Below are 25775 nucleotides of genomic sequence, written 5' to 3'. Positions count from 1 at the left end.
CGAAGAAATGTCCGTTTATGAAAATAGCCGGCCACGTGTAAACGGCCTCTATGCAATAATACAAATACTACTATCTGTGATTGGTCACAGCAGTGAATCTTTAATTATGGCAACACATGTCATTGCATTTCATTTTTAACGTGTTCTCTTATTTGGAGGATCAACAGCACTAATTTAAGAGATGGTTTTTGATAGTTTATTGGCTCATTGTTATGTGACATCATCATCTCTGTTTTCCTGCTTATTGGTGATTTGTTATCATTTACATTTTGGCTTTACTTAAAGAAATAGTTCAGAACTTTGGGAAATGTGCTTATTTGCTTTGTCTAGCTTGATGAGAAGTTATGCAAGGTTATGTCCAGAGCTATCTCTTGGCCAGGCGCAGAGACTTCTTGGAGTTGCCTGACAACCTCAAGGTGACAACAAGTTTCAAGGTGGCCAAGACCCAAGATAAAGTCCTGCACACGAAGATGTTGTCGTCGATTGGACTCCATGGATAATACTCTTCTCCGACTGTGAGCACTGATCAGGACATGCCTGTCTGATTATGTGCAGAGCTGATGCCGTCAGCTATATGTTTTCTCTTCAGCGATGGTGACTGCCCACTGAGTAACCTTTAGCCAGTCAGGATCAGTGTGACAGGGTCAATGTTATGTCTGTGTTATGTGTCATTCACTGGGCTCCACCAACTGTACCCATAGAGTCCAGTAGAGAGTGTAACCTGTGCGAGAATGTAGGTTACATGTTGTAACCCCAGTTCTATTAGCACAGGTGGACCCCGATACCTAGGGGCCCTGTCGCTACTACACCACTCTCTGAAGAGAGTGTGGGATAGCTAATGGCATATATTTGGGAGGCGCATCCTGATTGGTCAGCAACATTTATGCACATTTCATTGGGCAAATGTGTGCTTGTGATTGGAGGAGAGAATTGCCCATAGAATTCAGTAAAGGGCTCCACATGTGCTAATAGAACTAGGGTTACAATATTGTAACCTTTGTTGATGTAAAACTGCAGCTTGTCAAATTTAAACCTCTGTTTTGTGCAGAAAAAACAAACAAGATATAACTGAAATAATTAGTGAGCTTTAGTCATGGAAGGTGGATTTTGCTAGCAGAGCCAGGTTATTTGTTTTTCCATTTTTCCAGCCTGCGTGCCAAACTAAGCTGACTGGCTGCAGCTTTATGTGTTCAATATGAGCGTGGTATCAGTTTTTTTTTTTTGTTTTTTTTTAATCAAACCCAAGAAAGCAAATGTGTGTATCTTCTGAAATGTGGAGCTAATTGAACAGCAGTTTGCTACAATCCCCATATGAAATAATTCATCTTAAGCAAATTTCTATTCAGTTCATTTGTAATTTTTTATTACATTTTTTAAATTCATAACAGCAAGAATCAAATATAGCATTGCAGGCCCTGTGAAAAAAAGTGTCATGAACATTTCTATCTTAACCAAACACATCCATCAAAGTTGGCACAGCACACCACAGGTTATATTAGCTACCATTATCACATGATATTGTAGTTAGTAAAACCCCCAGCAAACACATATTTCTACCAGCTTCAGCAGGTACACTCGCCCACCTCGATTTCATTTCTGGTTTCTTCTCACACGTTTCACTCTGATGAGATTATATATTTTATGGCTTTAGACTGTGACAATCTGGAGTTTTCTCTATGGGTGCTTTTCAGAGGAGGTGGCCGCCACGCTAACATGACACATCTTTTCAGCGGGCCCGGAGCAGTAAAACAAGCAGAAACAAACTGCAGCAGGAGACAGAATACATCATATTAGCACTACGAGCAGAGAAAACAAACAAGAAACAAACGAAAAAAAAAAGTTCTGTTTACATTATATCATAAACGTAAGCATGCGTGCTTGTAGAAGATGAGAGATGACAAATATGATCAGAACACAATTTTCAAACTAACGACTTTATGACCAAACCACAAAACAGTATTTCAATCTGAAATGATTCTTTAATTTCTGCCGGATGTTGAACTACATTCATGTTTGGTCAGTTTCATCTACTAGAAGCACAGCTTACATAAACATAAAGAACATACTTATAGCTATGGTGTTTGTGTTGCATGTATTTTAACTCTCCAAGTGGTAAAACTTTAGTGAGTATATTCTCAGGATTTTTTTTTTTTTTTTAAATAAACCACTATTCTATTTTTGTATTTTTTATATATATCTTATTCCATTACATTGATAGAATATTGTATACTGTAAATACATCTTTCTGTGTAACATGTTTTCTTATTCAATATTACTGTCGTGATTTTTTTTAAACGGTATATGTATTTCCTTTAACATGCATTCCTCTCTGAGTAAAGTAAGGAGACAGGACGTGTTGTGATTGGTTGGGCCTGGGAGGGCGTGGCCATGACACACAGACCTGTGAGTACAGGCAGGTTAGGGGACCAGACAAACCCAGTCAGGCCCTTACGCTGGAGGGTAGTGGACGCCTCCTCCGGAAGGTTACCTGGCAAACTACAAGCTGCTGACAAAAAAGAAGAGCAACACTTGGCCTTTTCTGAAACGGGTCGGAGAGTGAGAACTCAGTGCCCTTTGATGCAAGCAATTTTGTTCAGCCTTTCATAAGATTTTTTTTCTGTGTTATCCTAGCAAAATTCCTTGTCGTTTATAGACATTATTTTTTTATTCAAAATAAGATCTCAATATACATGATTCTCTCTTTTTTGACTATGTACAGAAGTGCAAAAAAGTCAACCTTTATCACCTTTATCACCTCAAGTTTCCCCACCCCACCCTTGTTGTTTGCAGTTGGCTAAGTAAGAGACGAGTGTGCAGACTCGGTTCCCCACTCGCCACGTTCACCTGACCCCGCCAGCGACGCCCCCGAAAAGTGATCAAATATGCAGCTTGTTTTCCAACATGGCCCAATTTCCAGGGAGAGTAAAAATATTAAAACAATAGTTACTATTTGAAATGGATACAGTAGAAAATAACATCTTTACTCTAAACATCTAAGAACTAGATTTTTTATAATAATCTTTTTTTTCTTATATGACTAGTTACAAACCTTACAATCGTTAAAATATTACTCGGTTATCGGCGGTGGTTGCCACAGTGACAACTTAGCCTCTCTGTTCTATTATTTCATCACTGTTAGATACTCATATAAAACATCTTTGTTCAAAGAACACAAAAAAGACTAGAGAAATTAACAATATGCATACAGTTCAACAATATGCATAACGTAGAAAATATTGAGTTTACAATCATAATCATACTAAAATTAACATTACATGGAATTTCAGGAAACTGTGCATGAGGAACACACAAACACACACTTTTTTTTTTTTTTTAAACCTTACAGTCATTATAAGAAAGATAAATAGAATGAGCCAAAATCCGAACTAAATATCAAAATATCATCCAAACAAAACAAAGTAAAACACTTCTCATCTAAAGAAAAACCACAAGAAAGATAAGAAAACACTGACAAAAAAGTGACAATTACATAGTGCTCTGTGTGTATGTATGTGTATGTGTATGTTTGTGTGTGTGTGTGTGTGTGTTTTAATATGGCGTGGATTAGGCAACTGGATGGTTCAAAATGGCATGTTGCATTGTGCTGACCCGATGGTACATTCTAAGGCTTTGGATGAGTAATACAATCGTTTATATTCTTGCCACTTTCCCTGTACTATCCACCAATTTAAATATGCCTGAAGAACACCCAGAACACAACAAGAACAAAGAGTTCTAGAGATCTACTCAATACACTCGATCCTACTTGGGCTCGTTGTGCAGCCCGCACATTTTAAAAACTTTGTCCCGCTAGTCAACCCACGATATCTAGTAACAGTGACACAAAAAGACTTTGGCTGACTATCTGAAAACAGCTCTCAGGCAGACTCATTAAACAAATATTCTTAAATATGTCGGACTATATATACACTACACTTTGACAATCTGCCTTAAAATATATGCATAACCATACAAATGAAAAACAAATCAGGTCATACAAATCCATCGCCAGTTGCACCGTCCATTTTAACTTCTGTCTCACAGCAGTTTGGATACCAACTAATTGCCCTGTTGTTTCAAAGCTATTCCTCGTAACATCATCGTTAGGAGAGTCTTTGGTCTCTCGCGCAGGCCAAGACCCCACATACAGCTCATTCGACTTTTAGAGTCAATAGACTTCATGATCATGGAGAGATCTGTGTAAGCATATATCCAGTCATTTCCTGTCTGAACAACTGACATCAACAACAAAGTCTGAGAGGAAAATAAAAAAAAGTTTTTCATTCAGTAGATTTGAGTATAGCAGACAATCCGGGGGAAGCTGATCTAATCAGCAGTGGTGCTATTGGGAGTCACAGGAAATAACAGGTCACGGCGTTGGACACTACATGCTGTCCAAAAGAGAAAATAGACGTATTAAAGGGAACTGTGGAGTTTAACACTTTGTAGAACTGCTTTAATACCATTCATGTGTTTTGAGATGTATGGCACTTTACAGGGACACCTGCAAGGTTAAAGACATGTGCTTAAGAGATAGAAAAGTAGGCTACAAAGGTTTGAAAGACACCTCACAGACATTCAGTTGCTATTTTGCCTCCGAGCACACTCGTGTAATTTCCCTTATCACTGGTTTAACAGAATAAAAGCATAAACAAAATCATTGTGCATGCATATGTGATTCAGTCAGATCATTCATTTCTTTTAAATCAAATGAAAGACAAGGTGCACCGTCGTGTAAACAAATGAACACATTTAGGTCAAAGACCACCAACCAATAAACAAACAACACGTCATGATTCTTGGTCAATGGACGTACCAATCCAGTCTTTTTTTTTTTTTTTTTTTTTTTTTAAACGACTGCTCCACTCGTTTACCTCATGTTGACATTCAAAGTGTGTCCGGTGAATAAAGGTAAGTTGCCTCCACAGAGCGAAAGGCAGTCTTTAATGCAAATGATGTTCTTTTCTGTTGTTGTGTTATAGTGTGCATGGATTACACATGAAAACAATCCTAACAAACTGTGCCTCCTATGTTAACATGCAGATTTATCCCAAACCAACTGAGATTTGGTTCTCCGTTTTGCTCTTGATGTTACAGGCATGAAGGGTGACCACTAATCTTGGACTCGACACCAGCGCGCTCCAGTTCCACCTGGAAAGAAGTTCGTAAAACACATCGAATTAGATGTGAAGGAAGAGGACAAGCTGCAACAAAGCTTTGATTAGATGTTTCTTATTGTCTTGAAATTAAACATATGTATTTGGCTATGTACTTTTTAATGCCATAGAACTAATAATTTGAATTAATGCCTTGCAGGGACACAGCGATTTAGAGAGCCCAGTCTCTGAAGCTGTCGAAATCACTTGGCACTTGGGCAGTGACTTCCTGTATCAGAAACCAACGAAAAAGGCACCCTTTAAAGTTGGTATGATACACGGCCTGTTGCTGTTGTAGTTAAATAGCCCCCGGCTGTGTCAGGGGAAAATGGCAGGACAAGGACGAAAGTTAAGGTGGTGAAAGTCCAAGTAGGGTGGGTGGAGCGGTTTTGGTGGACGGGTCCAAAAACACAGACTTTCACGCGAGAGCGGTGTTCACGTCCTGTAAGATTCTAAACCCAGGTTTCCTAAACCTAACCACGTGCTTTTGTTGCCTGAGCCCAACCATGTGTGTTTGTTGTGTTGTACCCAAGTAGTGCATTTATTTTGAAAGAGACTGTATATAAACATTACATTTCCTGTGAAATCCGAAGTGTATTTTGAAAGAAGACAATGCATGTAACAGGCAGAACTGGTGACATGGTGTCCCAGAACGTCAACAACCAATGCACCCAGGGTACCTTGCGTGTCGTATGTGGGTGTAGAAAATCCATGAACAAACGTCAATATGTGACAAGGTCAAAGTGAAAATGTGTTGATTCAGACAAAAACACATTACTAACAGGTACAATTAAATGCCTTGGACAATTCTAAGGTAAGCGTAGCCCACACAGTCAGAAACTCAGCCTCAGACTTGTGAAAAGACTCAACCCAAGGCATTATGGATGGCTAACAACAACAGTAACAGTTTTCGATATTGGAAAATGGATAAATAATCACAGAGGATGTCAAGTGTCAGATTTATCATCATGAATTTATCTTACAAAGTCTACAAAAAGACTAAAAAGCTCCTGAAAGGGATAGGATCGCACTGGAGCCTCCATTTGAACAGCCCAACGGTTAACGTTAGCTTCTGGGCAAAAAAAGTAAGTCCCTTACATGCAGCATTCCAGGGATATTTAACATTAATGTTATGTTGTATATGACATTGGCTGCCCCAGTGTTAACTTGTATAGTGTCCAGTATGTAAAGCTTTGCTTCGGCCATACAATATGGAGTTTAATTTCAGATAACATTACATAAAAGTTAGACATCACATTTATTTTTCTCTTGCCACAACAGAGCATTTACTTGCCCCAGGAAAACGTTAATGATGAGCTCGAATGCTAATAGCTGGGACCTGTGTCTGGTCTCTCAATATTCCGTTGGTAATTAGGCAAATTAGTCAGGATATGAAAATGCACCTGCTGATATATTGGTTCTTAATTTCAGTGTAAATGAAGCCTCCGCTGTACACATTACATTTCCTCCTTTTTTCTTTGTGAACCCCACACTTGATCAGATCTTTAATTCACATCAGGAGGCTGAAAATCAATACTGGACAATTCTAGAAAATAAATAAATTATGTTTAACGGCAACATTTTTACATCAAATGGCATAATAAAAACAATAAAATAAATTCTTCCTTTCTACTGCATTCCTTCCAGTGCATAACTAGGCATAGTAACAAGATGTAACATGGTAATTTGTGAGCTCTAGTGATGCTGGTAAGTGGATTTTGTGAGCCAGGCTAGCTGTGCCCCTTGTTCAGACAACAGTCTCCAGCTTTAACGTCACATTTAGCACAGCATAGATAGTGGTAACAATCTTCTCATCTAACTCTTGGAAAGAAAATAAACAAGGGTATTAACAAGAACATGAAATTATTCCTTAAAATTCTACATTTCTCGAATAAAATGAGTGGTAGAGATAAAATAAAAATTGCCTGAATAAACAACTTTGTCTGCTGTATAAAAATGGAAAAAAAAAAAGAAAGAAATTGTGGCAAATCCCTCACATAACAGTTAGCTGTCTGGGTGCAAAGCAGCAGTACTGGTCCAAACGCAGTGTGTGAAATGTTTAGAGGAGGTACAATACGTACTGTTCTGATTGAGACTCCTACATCTGGGTCACATACTTGTGACTAGTCAGATGGTCTGCAGATATTATTGGAATCTGATTGAGAGGGGGAAAAAGAGAGAGGAGGAGGAGAGAGAAGGGAGAAGACAGGAAGTAATGAACATGAGGAAAAAAGAAGGAGGGAGACAGACATCAGTTAAATTGAGGACAAACAGCACTTCAACCTAAACTGATGATAAAGATAAGCATTGTAAGCACTGCTAAATAATCACAGTATAAGACGCCTTGAAAAGCTAGCAAAGATCAGAGATGAGCTTTGTGCACCATTCATGCATTTTTCATTACGAGGCACATGGGAATCATAAGATCAGAAAAAAAAAGAAAACTAACAGATACTGAACAGTCAGAGCCGATACCAGAACAGAGAGAGAGAGGAGGCAGGAGAGGAGCAAACCTGATTGGCTGTTGCGGTTGCAAAGGGAACACTTGTGGCAGATGTGGTGGCTGCAGACACAGTGGCTGGATTAGCACCGTGCATCATGGGTACTTGGGAGGGAAAGATCACACAGGCAGTTGAACCAGAGCAGATTTAAAGCTTTTTATGTTCACACTTTATTTGTCTGTCTACAGAGTGCTGATAAACATGAGAAAATCTGTTTGTAGTTCTAAATCGCTTCAAAGGTCCAGTGTGTGGGATTTATGGGGTGTTTTCATTACTTTCGTTAGTTTACAATGAGCCACTTATGTCCATCTGTCTAATCTGCAACCTCATAGCTAGATGCCACTAAATCCAACACACTGGACCTTTAAATCAAATCTATTTACCAGTGAACTTCACTGTGTTGCGGAGCAAGAAAAAGAAAACAGCCTTTCTTTTGGCATTCACACTGAACAGGCTACTTAATTGGCTTTTGTTTTACAATTAATTATGACTATAATTCAAACATTAAACTTACAACAGCATCTACAACGTTACCAATAAATAACTCCTCATGTTTATATGGTATGTATAACCAGACAGTATAATGAGGTGCTCGAGAAGTTAGAGAGCTTGGGATGGAAGTGTAATGAAGCAAGGGTCAGGGGATTTTAAACTGCAACAAGCATTAGGTGACAGACAGACCTGTGGCGGAGCAAGAAGGGGGTTCATTTCATGTACTGCAGAGCATAATAATACACATATAACTTCCAGTTTAATTTGCAAAATTAATTTGAAATCAAGATTCTTGTTTTATCAGCCTGTCAGATGCATTGGAAACAAGATTACATTTTAGGCTGTTGAAGTCTGAATTCACAAGATGGAGAATGTGCTCACAGTGACTACGTTTACACGCACACTAATATTCCACTATTATTCAGAATATGACAATAATCCAGATTTATTAAGGGACATGTAAACAGCATATTCGGTTTGGATATTGTAATGCAGCATTTTCCGAATAAGACAGACGGGATACGTCAGTGTTATTTAGGTTTTAGGAGCGTTCTTTAGTCAAGAATGCAGTGCTTCCTGAATACGCAGTTTGCGACACACGGCCTCTTGCCTGTTTACGGTTGGCTCTGTGCATTGTCATGGATGCATTGTACACAAGCCAATATCCAACAGTTTGCAGGGCTGGGATAGAGATGCATGCTCAAAAGAAAGTCCCATATTTTGGGGAAACACACCTTCTTGTAACAAAATCAAAGACTTGGATATCAACAGGTTTTTGGATATGCGCAAATATCACAACATTGATCGTTCAAGAACGTGACTGAAGGAATAAAAGACCAAGGCTGTGTTTGCAAGGTCCAGAAAACTTTGAGCAAAGTGGCACAAGCTGCTTCAACCGTTCCACTTTTCCATACTTTAACATGATAAACGACACGTCAGGGCAAGTTAATTGGAGCATGCACGGCTGCATGTGGACAGCTTTATCAGTGGGATGGTCGTTTTCATTAAACACGTACACAGCTCAGAAGGAATATTGTCTTTTTCAGAATAAGGGCAAAAACAGAATATCTTGTGCATGTAAACGTGGTCATTATGTGGTGAGTTGAATGACACGTGAGTGACTACAATGGGCTCAGAGATAACGGGTAAGGAAAGCTGGCACCTACCAACACTTGTTGCAGGTGTCATGCACAATATCGAGCCTGCCCATCATGCATTGCAACAGGGAGTGGAGTGAATAGGGAGAAGAAATCAAGAAAAACCCATTACAAGTGTTATAAAGTCAGACATATTGGATTGAACGTGGATATGAACAAACTGTGCTGTGAATATGTTAACCTGCTGGGCTCAGTGCAATGGTTCAACAGGTGATTATGTGCCAATATTGATTATTAATAATTACACAGAAGAGTCATTCCTTTGCAAACATCACAGTTGCTGCAGCCACACATACTGCACAGCATATGAAGCATATGCATGAGATACAGAGGTCTCAACTCTCACCGCTGCATGAAAAAGGAAGGGGAAATTAAACACTACCAGAGGTCCCATTTTCCTGTCAGCAGCCTAACAGCTGTTTACACAGTGGCAGTTTTGGATGGCCTGCTTTCAGAGTCCTTAAAGTGTGCTGCAGTGACCTGACAGTCCAATAGTGTGGGACATGTGAGACAGATGAGGTGAGACAGATGAGAATATGGAACACAGTGTACAAGGGCTGTGCAGTGGCCAGAGAGGAGATGTGCATGCCTGTGTGTGTGTGTGTGTGTGTGTGTGTGTGTGTGTGTGTGTGTGTGTGTATGTCATACTCTACATGCACACATGCTGAACATTAAGGGTGTGATTTAAAGTATTTACTTTAGGCCATTAATATGACATTAACAGAATATAGACTACCATTATTGTGGCAGACACAATGTGAATTTACTAAGTTGATAAACATACATGCAGAAATGAGCAGTCATTATCTGACACTCAACCTACACCCATGCTGTACAAATATAAGTACAATTAAATCCATGCAAATTGTTTGACCAACAACAAATTTACACATCATTCAGCCATTCGCTGCTGATAGCCAAACAGTCGTGTGAGACAACACATGATTTGACAGTCAGCAGGGATGGGATCAGCGCCAACAACATGGGTTAAAGAACAGCTCAGGGCCTTACCTGATGGTATGAAGGCAGCCTGCTGCTGAAACTGCATGTTGGCCAGGGCCTGTTGGTACTGGAATACGCCAGCATTGAACATAGTGGTGGCACCGTTGGCTTTTTCAAGTGCAGGTCTCTTTGGTAAAGGAGGCAAGACGGGAGGGAGCCCCTGAAGAGGGGACAACACCAAAATAAAGGGATGGGAGTGAGGGAAACCAAAGAATGGCAGCAGTGACATTCAGGACAGGAGAGAAGAAAGAATTTCATTAGAAGATAAAGTTGCTTGTTCCAGAACAGCTATTACAACACACTGGCAAGCAAGCAGTGGACTGCACTACCTCTGTCAGAGCAGGACAGGACAGTGGTGCTGTCTATCAAAAAACTGTCCTCTGCACAATATCACAGGTAATATATAATTTTGAATAAAACAATACATCATTATTTAATTGAAGGCTAAGGCATAGCTAGATCTCTCTGTAACCATAACTATAATGACAGCTAGGAGAGTAGTATTTTATTGATTGTTGGACCAACAACAGGAATGATGTAGTTAGGGAAAGCTGCACCGCCAGCTCCATGATAATAGTACACTATAAGCTGTGTTAAGACACCTCTTCAACAATTACACATGCAATATGGAAAATGACAGAACCATGCAAAGACTACAATACCTTATTAGTAACTTAGATATTACATTTTCATGCCACCAAATATCTGCTTTTGCACTTAAGGTGATGAACTGATCACCGACAGTAAAAAAAAAAAAAAAAAAAATTGTTTATATATTTATTTTAAGTCTTTTTCTTTCTCTTACTAAAATAAATTCAAGCAGGTATTTTATAAACAACATGCTACAAAACCACTGGTTATGATCAGTTCATCACCCGTCACTGTTTCATCATTACATATCTTTAAAACTACAAATCCACTATACACCACAGCTACATGCCAAGCTAAAAGGTGAAAGGTCATAGTACCAGGTCAAAAGTTGCGTCGAGGGGTCGCTTCAGTGATTTGACAGCCGACTGAGTCTTAATTAGCAGGCAGCGAGCACATGATGGCAAAGGGCCAATGGGGTTCAAGCGCATTAACATAAACCAGCAAGCGAAGGTGCGTCATGGGGGCAGCAGTGCAGTGTGGGTTGGTGAGAAAAAAACAAACAAACAAACAAACAAACAAAAAAATAAAAACAAACAAATAAAAACAAATCATTGGAATGCAATATACAACAATAACAAGACTAGGGCATGCACATTAATGGCTGTAGGGTTACTGAAAAGAGTTATGGCCCTGGACGTTGTTTACCGTCAGAGGAAAATTATGTTATAATATTGAGTGTAATGGTGTTTTGGTCCAGACAGAACATTGAGCCAGTTAATCAGATCTGTTAAATTCAAATTTAAGGAGCCCTGGATTATTGTATTGACACACACTTAAAATATCAAGCAATATATTCTTGGCTCACAAAGGAAGCTCCTGCTCCATAAACTGGGTTTACTCAGTCTGTGATGACTCATCTACATGACTGTTGCCCTGGAACTAAACCCGAGGCCTGTACTACGAAGCCACTTCAACTTACCCACAACATCTTTAGTTATCTGGTGTGACTAACCCTAATATTGACTGTCTGGATGACCGGTACTACAAAGCTGGTTATCAACTAGTTCAGTCAACTCTGGGTTCCCTATCCAGCCACAAGCACGTTCATTTGAAAGGCGTGGGGTTGTTAACTACGAGTGACATCATCAGATCCATAAATGAAAGGTTACTTCATATGATATGAGATGAAACAGCACTGAAGGTGTTTGCCACTGCGAGAGAGTAAAATTTCAGTGGCATGGGATGTAAATAATACTTTGTAATCTTATAACAGAAAATGCAGAAACATTGAAAATACCATCCAAAAATACACCACTGGCTGAGACTTAAATTACGTGTAGGTATCACTTGACCATAGTTGGCGTTGGTATTTTTTCCTATTTAGTTGGATGATGATGAAAATACTCTGAATATGTCACATAAAACACTTTAAAGTGATGCCAGACTGTTTCTACTACTTAAGTAAAGGGTGGAAAAGTAGTTAATGATGGATGAGGTGTATTTGACCGAAGTCTTGCATTTATGATAACGAGAGCCAGTTAACAGCGTCGATTTTTTTTCTGATAAAATATTATCTCTTCTCCTAGTTCTCATGATGCATGGTATCTCATGTTATTCTGAGCAGCAGTGATGGAATCAGAGTGTAAAAGTAGCAGCACTATTGCTGCAGACTTAAATAAACATTGCATAAGTTAAAGTACAGCTAACATCGTGTGTTTAATGTTGTAAAAGATCTCTCTGTCAGAAGCTCTGTTTTAAAACCAGTGGAAATAGAGCCATTGGACAGTTAAATGATTCTACTGACCTATAACAGCGTATGGCCACTCTATTTTACCTGAGACTCCGGACTTTTGTTGATAGATGATTTTTTTCTTCAGTGATGTGATTGGTCAGAGGTCGGGGTGTTTACAGACTGTGATCCAATACCCTGAGGTTAACCTGCTCCAGAGCAGTATAGCTGTTCTGCATATGTTGCCACAGTGATTTATCCCGGTAAAAAGAGAACCAGCTTTGCTGTACTAAAAACCCAGAGTTCACCCTGAAGTTACCTTGCTGACTCCAAATCCTGCTTCATAGTACAGGCCTCAGGTTAACTTGATCCTGACCCCTGATCCCAGACCAGTTTTTAACCCAACTCTAAAAAAAGGGCTGCAACTGCCGTAACCATCTGAACAAAATGAGACACTGTGTTTTCACTTCAGTTCTGCACCTTCTAATCTCATCATACAGTGGTTATAAATCAAAATCATAAATGTTTTTGTGAAATTTTCACAATTAATGTAGATATAATCTGCCATTAACCAGGTAAAGATAACTTTCCTGCACCAAAGTTAAGAGGATTTTTTTCTTTCCTTAATTTTTGCTTCAATAATACATTTTTAAAAATCTGTTAATCACTTATAAAATATATTTTAATAGCCAAAGTAAAGATTTGCTACTAAGGGTAGATCATGTATTTACTTGCATGGCACCTGAATTGTGGACCTAACAACCACAGTTCACACTGCTGCTTCTGCAGCTACATACTGTACATGTGAACTTAAAGCCATAGCTATGGGGGCAGCAGAGAGCTAAACTATTAGCAACATCTTCTCTCAATCTCTGAAACACTTTGCTGATAGTAACATGCATTTTATTTAGTTTATTGTCCATCTTCCCTTTTTGGGTTGCTTTGCAGTGCAGGCAGTTGTTGTCAATGCTGGAATATCAACTTCCTCTGCAGGATTCTCCTCCACTGAATCAGGTGTACATGTGCATCTGTATACGTAGAACAGCCAAAAGGAGTTCCTTCTCTCTGAAATGACCTGAAATTGGCCACAGTTTTCTGTCTTTTTAAAGCCTGAAACAGAGCCAATAGGAGGTGCAGAAGTCTGCAGAAGTGTTCTTTCAGTCCACTCGAATTACAATATGCTCATATTTTATCGTGGGATTTTTGCCCAGTGACATCAAAATGAAACCGCCTACCCAAGCTTTAACATTTTAAAGAGAAGAGATGATTAAAAAGGGAAGCTATTGTTCTAATGAGGAAGCTAATGTGATCATATTATACCTAATTTGGCTTTAACGTGAGAGGTTAACTGACATCAAGCTTATCCTCCTTACTGGAATACCTGCTGCATAACAGAATTTGTTTAAGCAAAACCTTAAATTTAAATTACCGGCAGTCTTCACAGCTGTCTTTTCAGCAAAAAATGTAACATACGTATCGACTGCAAACAAGCGCAAAATATACAACTAACAAAGCAGCAAACTAAGGAGGAGCAGGAGGCTCAGTCACACACTAGCATGATTGCTACAGCCTGCTGCTAATGAAGCACACATTGACCCTCTGTGTCTTCTCAGTGCATGTGGGGTCAGAGCTGCAGAGAGCAGGAGCAGGGGAGACTGGGATGTGTGCTGGGAGGCTGAGTAAAACAACAGGGTAGAAGGTGTTGACTTAAACAACTACATCCATAAGTGACTGGAAAATCAGAGGAGTGTTTGTGGTGCGCTGTGTGTGATCATGTGCAGGTCACGTTGAATGAGCCCACATCAACATTAGAAGAGCTTAATGACTTGTTTTAGGTGATCACATGAGAAATGAGATCTGGCTTGATTTCTGGAATATGAACGCTACTCTAGGTTAGATTTTGTTAGTTAGACGCTTTGACACAGTGCATGTTCTTTAGCTGTTGCAGTCTGTGGACAGACACCTACCATGGCTGCAGCAGCCGCAGCCTGGTTAACTTGGTGTTGGGCGGCTTTGATCTTGGCCTGCAGGTGAGCCGGAGGGTGAAAGTACTTGCACTTCTCCCTCGAGCAGCGGCCCTTAATGTAGTCCATACACACAGTGACTGTGTTGTCGTTGGTGTCAATCATAGTGCTATCCGAAGGGTGGGCGAAGCGACAGTCATTCTCCCCGCGCGTGCAGTTACCCCGTTGGTATTCCCGACACACCTGGCGCACAAGAAACACACAAACAAACACACGTTTCACTGCTTTAATTTTGTTTACATGTCGATAAGATCTCAAACCTGCAGTAAAACACACACATAAATGCGCACAGACAGCACACCCACACACACATTATGAAGTTACTGTTCACTTTTACTTCACATCTGATGAAGTAATCAATCTGTTCAGTCATTTCAGAACTTGACAATCACTTTACCAGACAGAGCTAACCAATCTTAGAGACAGGCTCGGCCATTACTGTTGATTGATAAGCAGAACAGACCGTAACCAGCGTTTACAGACTCATTAATCACACGGCATTTATCCATTATTCAAATGAGCTGTGTTGTTGCTCTTCCTCGTGGAGACAGAAGGGGGCAGCATGTGCGTGAACAGTTGGGAAACTGATTGCCTCAGCCTGGATGTAAGGACTCAATGAGGCTCGTGGGAAATATGAGGCTGGTTACACTCAAGGTAGGCTGCAGCTGACGTAATCACCAGCCCACGCATAATAAAACACACACACATACACACACAAGGTGGGTGCACATATAAATTATGAGGCAGCATTTTTTCCTCAGAATTAAATTTTGACACATAAATAGCTGTGCAATAACTTAGGATCTCTGTTTGAGCACAGGCAGACACCGCTGCGTCTGAACGCCTTTCGAATCCTATCCGGCCCCAAATGAAATGTAATTTCATGGTAGGTTGTATCGATCTATCAGTTATTTTAACAGAACAAGCCATTTACCAAATGTCTGCTTACCAGTCTCACTGTCTGCATGCATAAGGGATTTGATTTGTGGCGGAGCGGCTGCCAGACAAAAGGCCACCAATGGCGTAATCTACAAACTAACCCTGCTCTGTCTCCTGTCATGACAGCTCATCATCCCCAATCACTGATCTGTGCGAGCGGTGGGGCAGGATTCTCTGTCTGTCTGTCTCCTCTCCCTCTTAGGCACCTCTGTCACGCACTCACACAGTCACATATGAATGTACACCTACACGTGCCCACTCGCACATTAATTCCCACCGCTGCTACTGGTCTTATTTTTTTTTTTAAAGAGAGAGAGAGAGAGAGAGAGAGAGAGAGACTGCCTTGTTGTCAGGCAGATGTTGGAGAGGCGGGTGAGGGAGGGAGGGAGGAAACAAGGGAGAGAGGAAAATGTTAGAGTGGTTGATGAATAAAGAGTAAAGGACAGACAGATGGGGATCAAGGAGACAGAGTGAGAGTCTTTGGAATCGAACGAGCGTGGCTGGAATGGAAAAAAAAAATTAGAGACGAAAGGGAAGACTAAATGGAAGCAATCTGACATGCTCTGCAGGTGCGGAGCTGTGTGTTTGTCTTAACAGTGGTTAATCGTGCATTAGAGAGAGCTAACCCTGCGAAAGTGCTTAGTTGGACAAACAAATAAAGCGCCTGTTAATCATATTTCTGTCCCCATGGTAACTGTCCCTCTGGGCCATTTACATCGCCATGGTTTCAGGTAAGCTACATATGATTTTATGCACGCTGAAAGGCTGCAGTATAGCTCCATAAAAGATCGAGACGGAGAGGCTGCCTGAAAATATTTCTCGGGAAAAACAGTCTGGAGGATTGTCTTCTAAAATAGGAATTTCTCTCAGTCTCAAGGAAACAGCCTGTAACATATCTATTCGCTGGTATGTGTGTCGGTCCACAGAATTCCAGCTATGTTTATTTTTTTGACGACACACCAGAAACTGAAATATGTCTGGCCCTTTTCTCTCAGATATTTTTAGCAAACCTAGTTCCTGACAAATTAGGCTAGGATATGAATTCTCCCAATCAAAAAGCCTCAGCAGCACACGCAGGCTGAGCACTACAGGCAGCGTTGACCACTGGGCCTAAATATCTTTGAGGGAAAACAGTGAAAATGAGCTGATTTTCTCTCCGCAGCCCGTTATTGCATTTGGCTGATAAATATTACACATCTGCTGGGCGGTACACTGCACTTTAGCACAGAACACTATCAATCCTTTGCCAGACAACCGTTTCAATCTCAGCCTGAACTGAGAGCTGCATGTTCGTCCTCTCTTAACAACTTCTTGCCTCCAATTTTCCCCCACCTTTGTAACTTCCTCTCACCAGTCACGACTCCTTTATGAAATTCAATCATAACTCCCTTCATTGTTTCTGTTATCTTTGTCTCTGCTTGCCCCAACCGCTCCCCTGATGACCACAACAGGTCTCCAAATTGATTTCCTATCTCCCCCTCCGTCTCTTTTTCCTGTCATTGACCCATTCCCTCGCTCTGCATGTCATCCACTCGTTCATCGGGCCTGGAGACTTCCTCAGCCTCACCCCCATTAATTACCCAGCTACCCAATGTTACATTTTAAATGTAACCTTCCTAACGTGCTCACACGCCTCCTGCCTGCCTCCAACGATTTGCCCATTATTCGGCTGCGAGTGTTTCCCGGGTGGGGCTGCATAATGGATGAGATTGACTTACTGTCCAATTAATGATTATCTGAACACAGCTAGAGGAGCTGCACTCATCAGGTATCAAATGACTGATTGGCTTCATGGAAGAATTAAAGATTTTTCTGAAAATTACACACTGATAGAGTATAACTTGAGCCTGTGTCAAACAATACTTTCTCCTGGCTGTTGATGGGATGCAGCATCGACAGCGGTAGTGTTTGTAGAGAGTTACTCTAATTAACGTCTCTCTCTCTTTGCTCAGGTCCGGGTAATGACTATATTATGGTAATGGGATGTAGTTACTGTAACAGAAACTGTGTACCAGATACATAATTAAAGTCTACAAACAGAAACTGTTGAGGCAAGATTTTCCAACCCATGCCTTTAATATTCAAATAGGCACAGTCCACATTTCAAAGCTCAATCTGTTTGCATAGCTGGGAAAAAGACCCTCACCGGGTGCAGTGTTTACTAGAGTTTTGTTAATCTATCTTTTAATCTGTGATATGAAAGTGGAAAAATAATTATGCAAATCCCCTCATCTGTGTGGTCTGTGGTGTGTGTGCTTGCGCAGTCACATTCATCCCATTTATACCTGCGTCTGTGTGTGTGTGTGTGTGTGTGTGTGTGTGTGTGTGTGTGTGTGTGTGTGTGAACGTGTGTGTTGCTCACCTCCAGTCTGTCTGTCCTCATGAGTTTCTGTGCAGCAGCAGCAGCAGCAGCTGGTACGGGGACATTGGGGTTGCTGGTGACCAGTACGGGGGCACTGGGCAAGATGTCAGCGGGCATCAGGCCGGGCGACACGGGGCCAAGGTAGGGGTTAAACGCAGCGGCCGCTGCCGCAGCAGCATTGACATTGGTTGCAAGGCTGGGTGTGACTGAAAACATGGGCTGTGGGCACATGAAGAATGAGAGAGATGAGCAAAAAATGAGTATCTCACTCAGATTAGTAACAAAGTCTATATATAAAAATGTTGAATATTTAATCACATCCACCAATAAGTATAATGCCATCCTCCCCTGCTCACACTCAAATAACCCACTGAAGATATGTGAAATAATCATCAACAGCCAAGCAAGGGGCATGACCTGTGTTGGGAGGCGGTGTCAGAAATAGACAATTAATGGTCCTACATCTATGGGAAAACAATATCTTTAATGGCTGCTTGTCTTTTATTTGAGATAACACACAAAGGAGACTCTACATGTGGTGTCACCTCCTCCCTACATGGATCAGATGGAATCACATGCTTCTAACACCAGAGATCACACAACATATAGGAGTAATAGCTGAGGGATGTCAAGCTGTGTGCACACAGGAGGGTGGAGATGGGCTATACTGTACACACACGTACTGCCTGTATGTGCTATACTGGAGTTTGAAAGACACATTCTGTGAGAGGGAGGCTAAGGAGTATGCTAGCTGACATAGCGCAGTGTAAGTTTTCCCTGCACGTTCCTGACCTCAGCCCCAGTCTGAGGATTGTCTCTTGAGCCCCTGCCAACACGACACAGTGAGTAATAGAGCAGCGGCAGCCAAGGCTGGACAGCTACATTCCTCCCAAAACCTCCTCGCTGCTCTGGGATGACTCAGAAAATCAGGAATAATGGCGTGGACTTTCTAATTCCTTCAGCGCTCCCCTCTGGAATGTCTGAAGAATTATGTCCTATCACAAGGTACTCTGGAAAAGTACATGTGTCTCAGTTATCAGTTTGGGATATTCACAGCTCAAGGTTGGTATGACATCAGTGAAAAGACTCACAGTCATGAGGCTGTAAAAAATGCGGTGATGTCATCCTGCAAAAAGTTTGTGATCTTGCTCTTGGCCTTTACTGGAATGTCTCCCCACTGAGCATTGAATCATTTCCAGTAATGATAGGATATTGCAGATTCTTGCTCTAAATCACGGTCACAACAGATTGGAAAAAGTAATGTTAACTTGAGCATATTCACACAGTAGGAACATCTCACTGCACGCCTCCTGTCATTAATTTGTGTTGCTGCAGTGATGTCGTGTCTGTTACAGTGGCTGACAAGGACAAATTCACTATTACAGCCCAAACATTTCCATGCAGAAAAACGCAGCTCCAGAATTGATGCCAATTAAAAAAAAAAAAAAGTAAAACAAATAGAGGAGCAGAAATGTGCTGCAAAAACACACAAACCCCAAAAAAGAAATGCAACAGAAAAATGCTGCTTCACATCCAGTCAAAACAACAGAAGTTCTCCAGGCCTCTAGGGGCAGTGATAAGTGGAACAGCTTGGTTTTTGACCCAGAGCGAGAGAGTGTTTGTTTTTGCAGCAGGAAGAAAAGTTGAGTAAAGAGGCGTCATAAGAAGGTACATCATTTTCTTTTGCACATTTAGCCTTAGTCTTTTACAACATCATGAAAGAGAAACAGCTTTATGTAGCGTTTTTTGCATTTGCGGCATGTTTTCTTTGGGATTTTTTGTTTTTGAATTGGCATCATTATCGCAGTCGCAGCATGTTTCTCTCGATCTAAATGGTTTTTTTGCCCGTTGCAGCACATTTGCCCTTGTCAGCCACTGCAGTTTGCATAGCTCCTTCTTGGACAGTTGTTTTTAGTTACAATGATTCCCCTTTTACATACCCTGAATCCAAATTAGAAACGCATGTCACACAAAGCGAGCATTGCAAATACAGTATACGTAGGTTAATCAAGCCATTAAGATCACGCATGTTAAGATTAAAGATCAAAGATAATTTTTCTACATCACAATGTCACATGACAACAGAATGCTATGAGGGTATCATCTGAGTCAACTGCCTTTCTAAGTATTGAATAAAAGGATCAAAAGCAATGTGGCATTTTAGTTGTGGGCCACATACAGCCCAGTTTGATCTCAAGTGGGCCAGACCAGTAAAAACCATTGCATAATAACCTGTAAGTAATAAAGCCCACCAAGTTAGTGTATAGAAGAAACATTACAAGTAGCTTACAATCTGAAAACAATTACAAAGCAGTCCATTTACAAATCAAATGATGAATAGCCTGAGATGAAGGCTGAAGACTGAAAGAACAATAAGTGCAATTTCAAAAATATGTCTGTTTTTCAGCAAACTCACCGTCAGGGTGTGGCTTTGGTGCAGATGCTATACCGTTAGCAATAAGGTAGCTAGCTTTCACAGCTGCAATGCTGATCTCTCGGCTAAAGTAAAACCAGACTAATGTTTCCTCAAACCTGCCAACAATTAATTTATCTTCTCTGTTCTTAGTTGTACTTGCAAGTTGATGTATTTTTAGCCGTAATAAGTTTGACAGTGGTGCTGAATATAATATCCCTTTAGCACTGAAAGGTGCTGTGAGCATCCCAAGTACACTGGCTTCTCATTTACCAGATTGGATCCTTTGAAAACATTAACCTTGATGATGTTTGACCACAGAGACGATAAATGCCACAGTCTTTAGAGTTGTACAATAACTCTATTTTGCTATGCTTTTTATTAGTGTCTGAGTCTGAGTTTAAGTTATTTCTGTGCTATTCAGGAGAAATCTTGTAAAATGTGCACAATGTCTCTAAAATACGTCCTTATAATAAACTTTAAAAAATTTGTTACAAGGTGTCTATGTGAGATAAAAAGTCGTGAGGTCATAAAATATTGACACAGCACAGCACTGCATGTGTATAATAGTGATGAGCCTGTCGACCCACAACCCACTGGTCCCACGGGTTGACCTGTGGGTCGGGCAGTCTGGTTAAGTTTGTAGGAAAATATCATGGGTTTTCCATGGATTCAGTGTGGATAGAGCAATGCTTGTTTGCTTGCTGTTAGGACACAGTGTTATGCCTTCGTATTCTCAGAGGGAAGTATTTTTACTGCACATTATGACCATTCATTCAGTCATTTATTTTCTGTAACCGCTTGGTCGCCAGACTATCACAGGACTAACACATAGAGACAGACAACCATTCACGCTCAAATTCCGGCCAATTTAGAGTCATCAATTAACCTGCGTGTCTTTGGACTGTGGGAGGAAGCCAGAATACCTGGAGAAAACTCACGCTGACACAGGGAGAACATGCAAACTCCACATGGAAGGGACCCCCCACCCCGGGTTTGAACCAGAAACCTTTTGCCATGAGGCAACAATGCTAACCACTGCACCACTGTGTCACCCACATTATGACCAGAGAGTTTTAAATATGTCGGACTTCAACAGATTTTATCGTCAAAAACAGGTAACAGAAACCCTGAGTGCATCAGCTCTGATGATAAAGCTTCTTGAGAGAGACAGAGAGGGTGGAAGGTGGACTATTGCACAATGGTTTATGTAAGCTATAAAAAATGTAATCACGCAATGACTCACCTGCCAAAACCCAAAATATTTTCTAACAAGCTTACACAAACTTTCTGCGGGACCTGGGCAATGTGGGTCAACCGCACATCACTACTGTCCACACTCAATCTGTTAAATAGGCACTTCTCTTATGTCATGTAAACAAACCACTTAAAAGATGGGTCAGTACCTGCTGTCTTCCTACATTTGTAGCCTACGTTTCAAACAGAAAACAAACATTTTACACTGTGATATTTACTGTAAATGACATGCAATATAGCAAACTGCAACTAGGTTGGTATAAGCAATGGTCATTACCAGAAACTTTCAGCTCCGGTTTGCATGTTGGGTGTGGGTGATTGATAAATGCATGTGTTTACTGTTCTAGTGGGGTGGTTTGGTTTTCACAGTGGGTCAGGTTGGTGCAAGCTTTAATAAACCCTGACCCATGCATCACTAGTTTCTAAAATTTGCCAAAGTTAGCTAACATTAATTTCTCTTAGCTGCTGGTCATACCAGACCAAGGCAGGCTGTAGCAGCAACCATTTTTACACGCTATGCTTCCTCCCTGCCTACCCCCCACCCAAATATGGGGATACATCTACTGTAATTACAGACGTAGGACACCACTGGAATGCTCTTTCTTCCTCTCTTTTTCTACACACAAACAAGTACACCAAAAATTAGTGAGTGATTGAGTGATTGAGTGAATGAGTGAGTGAGTGAGTGAAACAGTGCTGTAGATAGATATAATTGTAATGTGGGCTGTCCGCTGACGTTGACTCTATAATAAAAAGCATCACGAGCACCATCACTCACAGACAGCTGTAATGGACCCTAATTACTTCACCCTCTGCACAGTTCCATGCGTGAAATGAAAGCACTCTCCTACGCACACGGAGGGAGGGTGGACAGCTATAGACAAAAAAAGTGAGAGAGCAGCAGATATAATTTGGTAGAGACACCAGGGATAGGGGCAGGAAACTAAGCTAAGGACACAAGGGAGGGATGGAGGAAGAAAGTCTGATTCCTGGAAAGGCTGGTACCCGGTCTTACCCTTTGTTCCCTTTGCACACAACACGGCTCTGTTTTCTTGACTTTTCTTTGTAGTCGAGGTCTAAAGCCATCTCTCCTCACTGCTGTCGTCCTATCTCCTTCACTTTACCTACCTGTCTTTACTCTGTTCATTTATCTCTTCCTGCCTCGCTTGGTCCTCCCTTTCTTCCTCTGCTGTGTCCTTCTCTGTCAGCCTGTCTTCCTCCTCCTCTCCTCTCCCCATGACATAAACAGAAAAGGAAGGCTTTGCAGTCCCAGGGAGATCTATTGCTTCTTTAAACCCTTTCATGGTTTCCTCTGTTCCTCTCAATGGGCCTCTCGACTCAGCCCCTTTTCCCCAGATAAGGGTGATAAGCCATCGGCTAAGTGTGCATATGTGTGAGTGTGTGTGTGTGTGTGTGTGTGTGTGTATGTGTGTGTGTGTGTGTGTATGTGTGTCGGAGCATGCAGCATCTGAAGTTCTTTTGAATAGTCTGAGACAAATTCACTCCGCTGCTCTCACTTAAGCATAAAGAGACACAGGAGAAGACAGAGGAATTACTTCAAGCCTGACTGACAGGTCTCATTGACTCTGTAAGGTCTCATGGACGGGGCAGGGAAGGATTCATTTGAACTGGCTGAACGGAGCTCCGGCCATCACCTTGAAGATCCTTGGAGCATGCAGCACCGTCACACAGCCATTTCTGATGTAATTTACTGCGTGTGTGTGGGAATTTCATGATAGTAATGTAATACTTTATTGATCACTGTACAAAAAATACTCCCACAATGACGATACGAATTCAGCGTCTGACGCCTTGGGGCAGGACTAAACTTTCACACTCCAATTAAACAACCCTGGTTTTTCATATCTAGCATACCTTTCTCTTTAAGCAGTCAAACAGTTAGAGGGTACATTTTGTAATTTTGTATAGTTTGAAACAAAGGCAACGCAGAGTCAAAACCATGATCAGCATTTTTATAACTGGCCACAAGTTGATCATATGATTGCCCTCATGTTAGGCTAATGTGATTAACGTCCTCACCCTTAACATATTCAATTAAATGAGACCAAAATCTCTCACAGAGTATGCTGCAGGCACTCTGAAACCACAGACTAAGCTGCGGAACAAATTTCCAGTAATCTGTCAGAGATCACCAACTTTTGACTTTAAATGAGAGATTCCCATTAAAATATCATTATTGATTGCAATTTTTTTCTGTGTCTTTTGCTCCTAGAATAACAAACTACATTTGCATTTGTTCTCTTTTTGGTGCACTAATTGTATTTCACTCTCTAGCCTGCTTAATCATTTATAGATATTTAACTATTGTTACAACCAAAAAGCGATTTTTGGCACGGTGGAAACAGTCCACTTACGCAATCATTACAAAAGTAACAGCTGCAAACTTTTTTGAGCATTACAAACAATCTGATATGACTGTATTATCTATATTTGACCCATTGTTTCCACTTAAAATGAAACCATCTCAAAGAGGCGTATCAGGCTTAAATCATTCGTTAAGAGTTCTTGCTCTGTCAGTAACTCCAGATACATTTTACGTAGATGAAGAGTGAAGAATTTCTCCTTTGTGGAGGAAAACTGATGTAATATGTTTTTGTTTCTGTTGATGTGAGCTGTGTTATGTCCTCTCACCACTGGCTGTAGCTGTGTGCCGGGCATCATGGCATTGGCGAGCTGCATCTGCTGTGCCAGCATGGCCATGTTTTTCTGCTGGATGAGGTTGTTCCTTCCATTGATCTCCAGCTGGGTCTTTAGGTGCGGAGGAGGGTGCAGATACTTACAGTTCTCCCTGGAACAGCGGCCCTAATGGGGTGAGAGAGGAGGAGGAGACAAGGAGGGCGAAAGGGTGAAGGGATAAGGAGGACAGAGACATGGATGGAGAGGAATTAGAATAGTGTTTCCTTTAACTGTTGCCTAATGTAAAGAAGTAATGAGCCTTGACTCAAGCTGCTGCCCTCCGATTTAGCAGGCGCTGACCTAACATCACTGGCATCTGGGCCTGCCACTGGCTCTGTGGTAAAGAAGACCGATCAGTTCTGTTTCCTTTTTCCCCCTTCGTGACCTATGCCGTGTGCTCACTTCCTTTCCCTATTTCCTCTAGGTCCCATCGAGAGACAAATTAGCTTCAAGAGCAGAGATAAAGAGGATTAGCTGTCTATCTGCTTCTGCTAACAGATTGTAATACACAGAGCAGAAGAAAAAGAGACAGAGAGAATGATGCACTGTCCAAGTGATGATACGGATGCTTTTAATTATCTATTAATCTGGCAACATTTTTTGATTAATCTATGAAGCATTTGGTCCAAAAAAAGTCAGAACATTGTGGAAAAATTACAATTTTTTCCATCACAATTTCTTGTTTTGTCAAACCACCCATCCAAAATCCACACATATTCATTTTACTGTCATATCAGACAAAGAAATGCAGCTCATCCTCACTTGTATAAATCTGAAACTAAAGAAAGTTTAGACTCCACATTTTAGCTTCAAAACTAACTTAGCTGATTAAGGGCTAGCACACATGCCACATCTTTGTGCCCTCAAAACATTTTTTGAGATAAACAGTTCAATTTTTGGAATGCAGCAATGTGTACCGCATATCATGTGATGAGGACAATTAATCACAGTCAGTAGATATCTTCCCTTTCTTCCATAACATCATAAATATGGAGAAGAAGTTGATCATTTTAGTGCAGGGCTACCCAGAGCTTTACATCTGCAACCTTTTAGTCATGGGCTGCCTTGGCTTGGATTGGGCCGTCAGCCCAGCACAGCAGGCATTTGCAATTCCATTACAACAGGGCTACCTTCTTGAAGCTGATGTTTAAAAACAGCCGACTCATCCACAGCAGGGCAGGTAAAAGAAGTTTACCTGTTGGAGGTGAGCTGTTTGCAGAGGTGCAGTAAGAGCCTTTTGTCTGCAGCTCTTCATCAACGTCTCACTGTTGCTGTTTCTAACCCTAACCCTAACCCTACCTGCCATATTATTAGACTTGTCTTCATTGAAGAGATGCTGCTGACAAAGTTCCGCTAATTAATTAATAACACTTTTCACTGCCTATGGATTCTTCAAAATAAAAGTCCCCTGGTATTTTTGCTGCATGTGTTTTTCCACTGCAAGGCAGGTAAAAG

General features: G+C 41.0%; 1 protein-coding gene across 10 annotated transcripts in view; it reads right to left on the bottom strand.

Annotated features, from left to right (window-relative positions):
• Nucleotides 1-1341: 1341 nt before the first annotated feature.
• LOC125889357 (muscleblind-like protein 1) overlaps nt 1342-25775 on the bottom strand; it is a 90395-nt gene continuing 65961 nt past the window's right edge. For 2 of the 10 annotated variants that reach the window (XM_049577245.1, XM_049577244.1), the window contains exons 3-11: nt 24276-24446; nt 17954-18172; nt 14596-14835; nt 11277-11330; nt 10318-10468; nt 9316-9351; nt 7670-7761; nt 7238-7311; nt 1342-5151 (exon numbers count right to left, since the gene is read on the bottom strand). In XM_049577245.1, coding sequence (XP_049433202.1) covers nt 7255-7311; nt 7670-7761; nt 9316-9351; nt 10318-10468; nt 11277-11330; nt 14596-14835; nt 17954-18172; nt 24276-24446 — 1020 coding nt within the window. In that variant the 3' untranslated portion in view covers nt 1342-5151; nt 7238-7254. The remainder of the gene's footprint in view (nt 5152-7237; nt 7312-7669; nt 7762-9315; nt 9352-10317; nt 10469-11276; nt 11331-14595; nt 14836-17953; nt 18173-24275; nt 24447-25775) is intronic. The other 8 variants (XM_049577246.1, XM_049577247.1, XM_049577248.1 and 5 more) reach the window with 8 other exon arrangements.

This window comes from Epinephelus fuscoguttatus, linkage group LG5 (genome assembly GCF_011397635.1).
Source record: "Epinephelus fuscoguttatus linkage group LG5, E.fuscoguttatus.final_Chr_v1".
Classification (NCBI taxonomy): Eukaryota; Metazoa; Chordata; class Actinopteri; order Perciformes; family Serranidae; genus Epinephelus; species Epinephelus fuscoguttatus.
The sequence above is the reverse complement of the archived record's forward strand: the minus strand, read 5'-3'. Positions and strand labels throughout refer to the sequence as shown.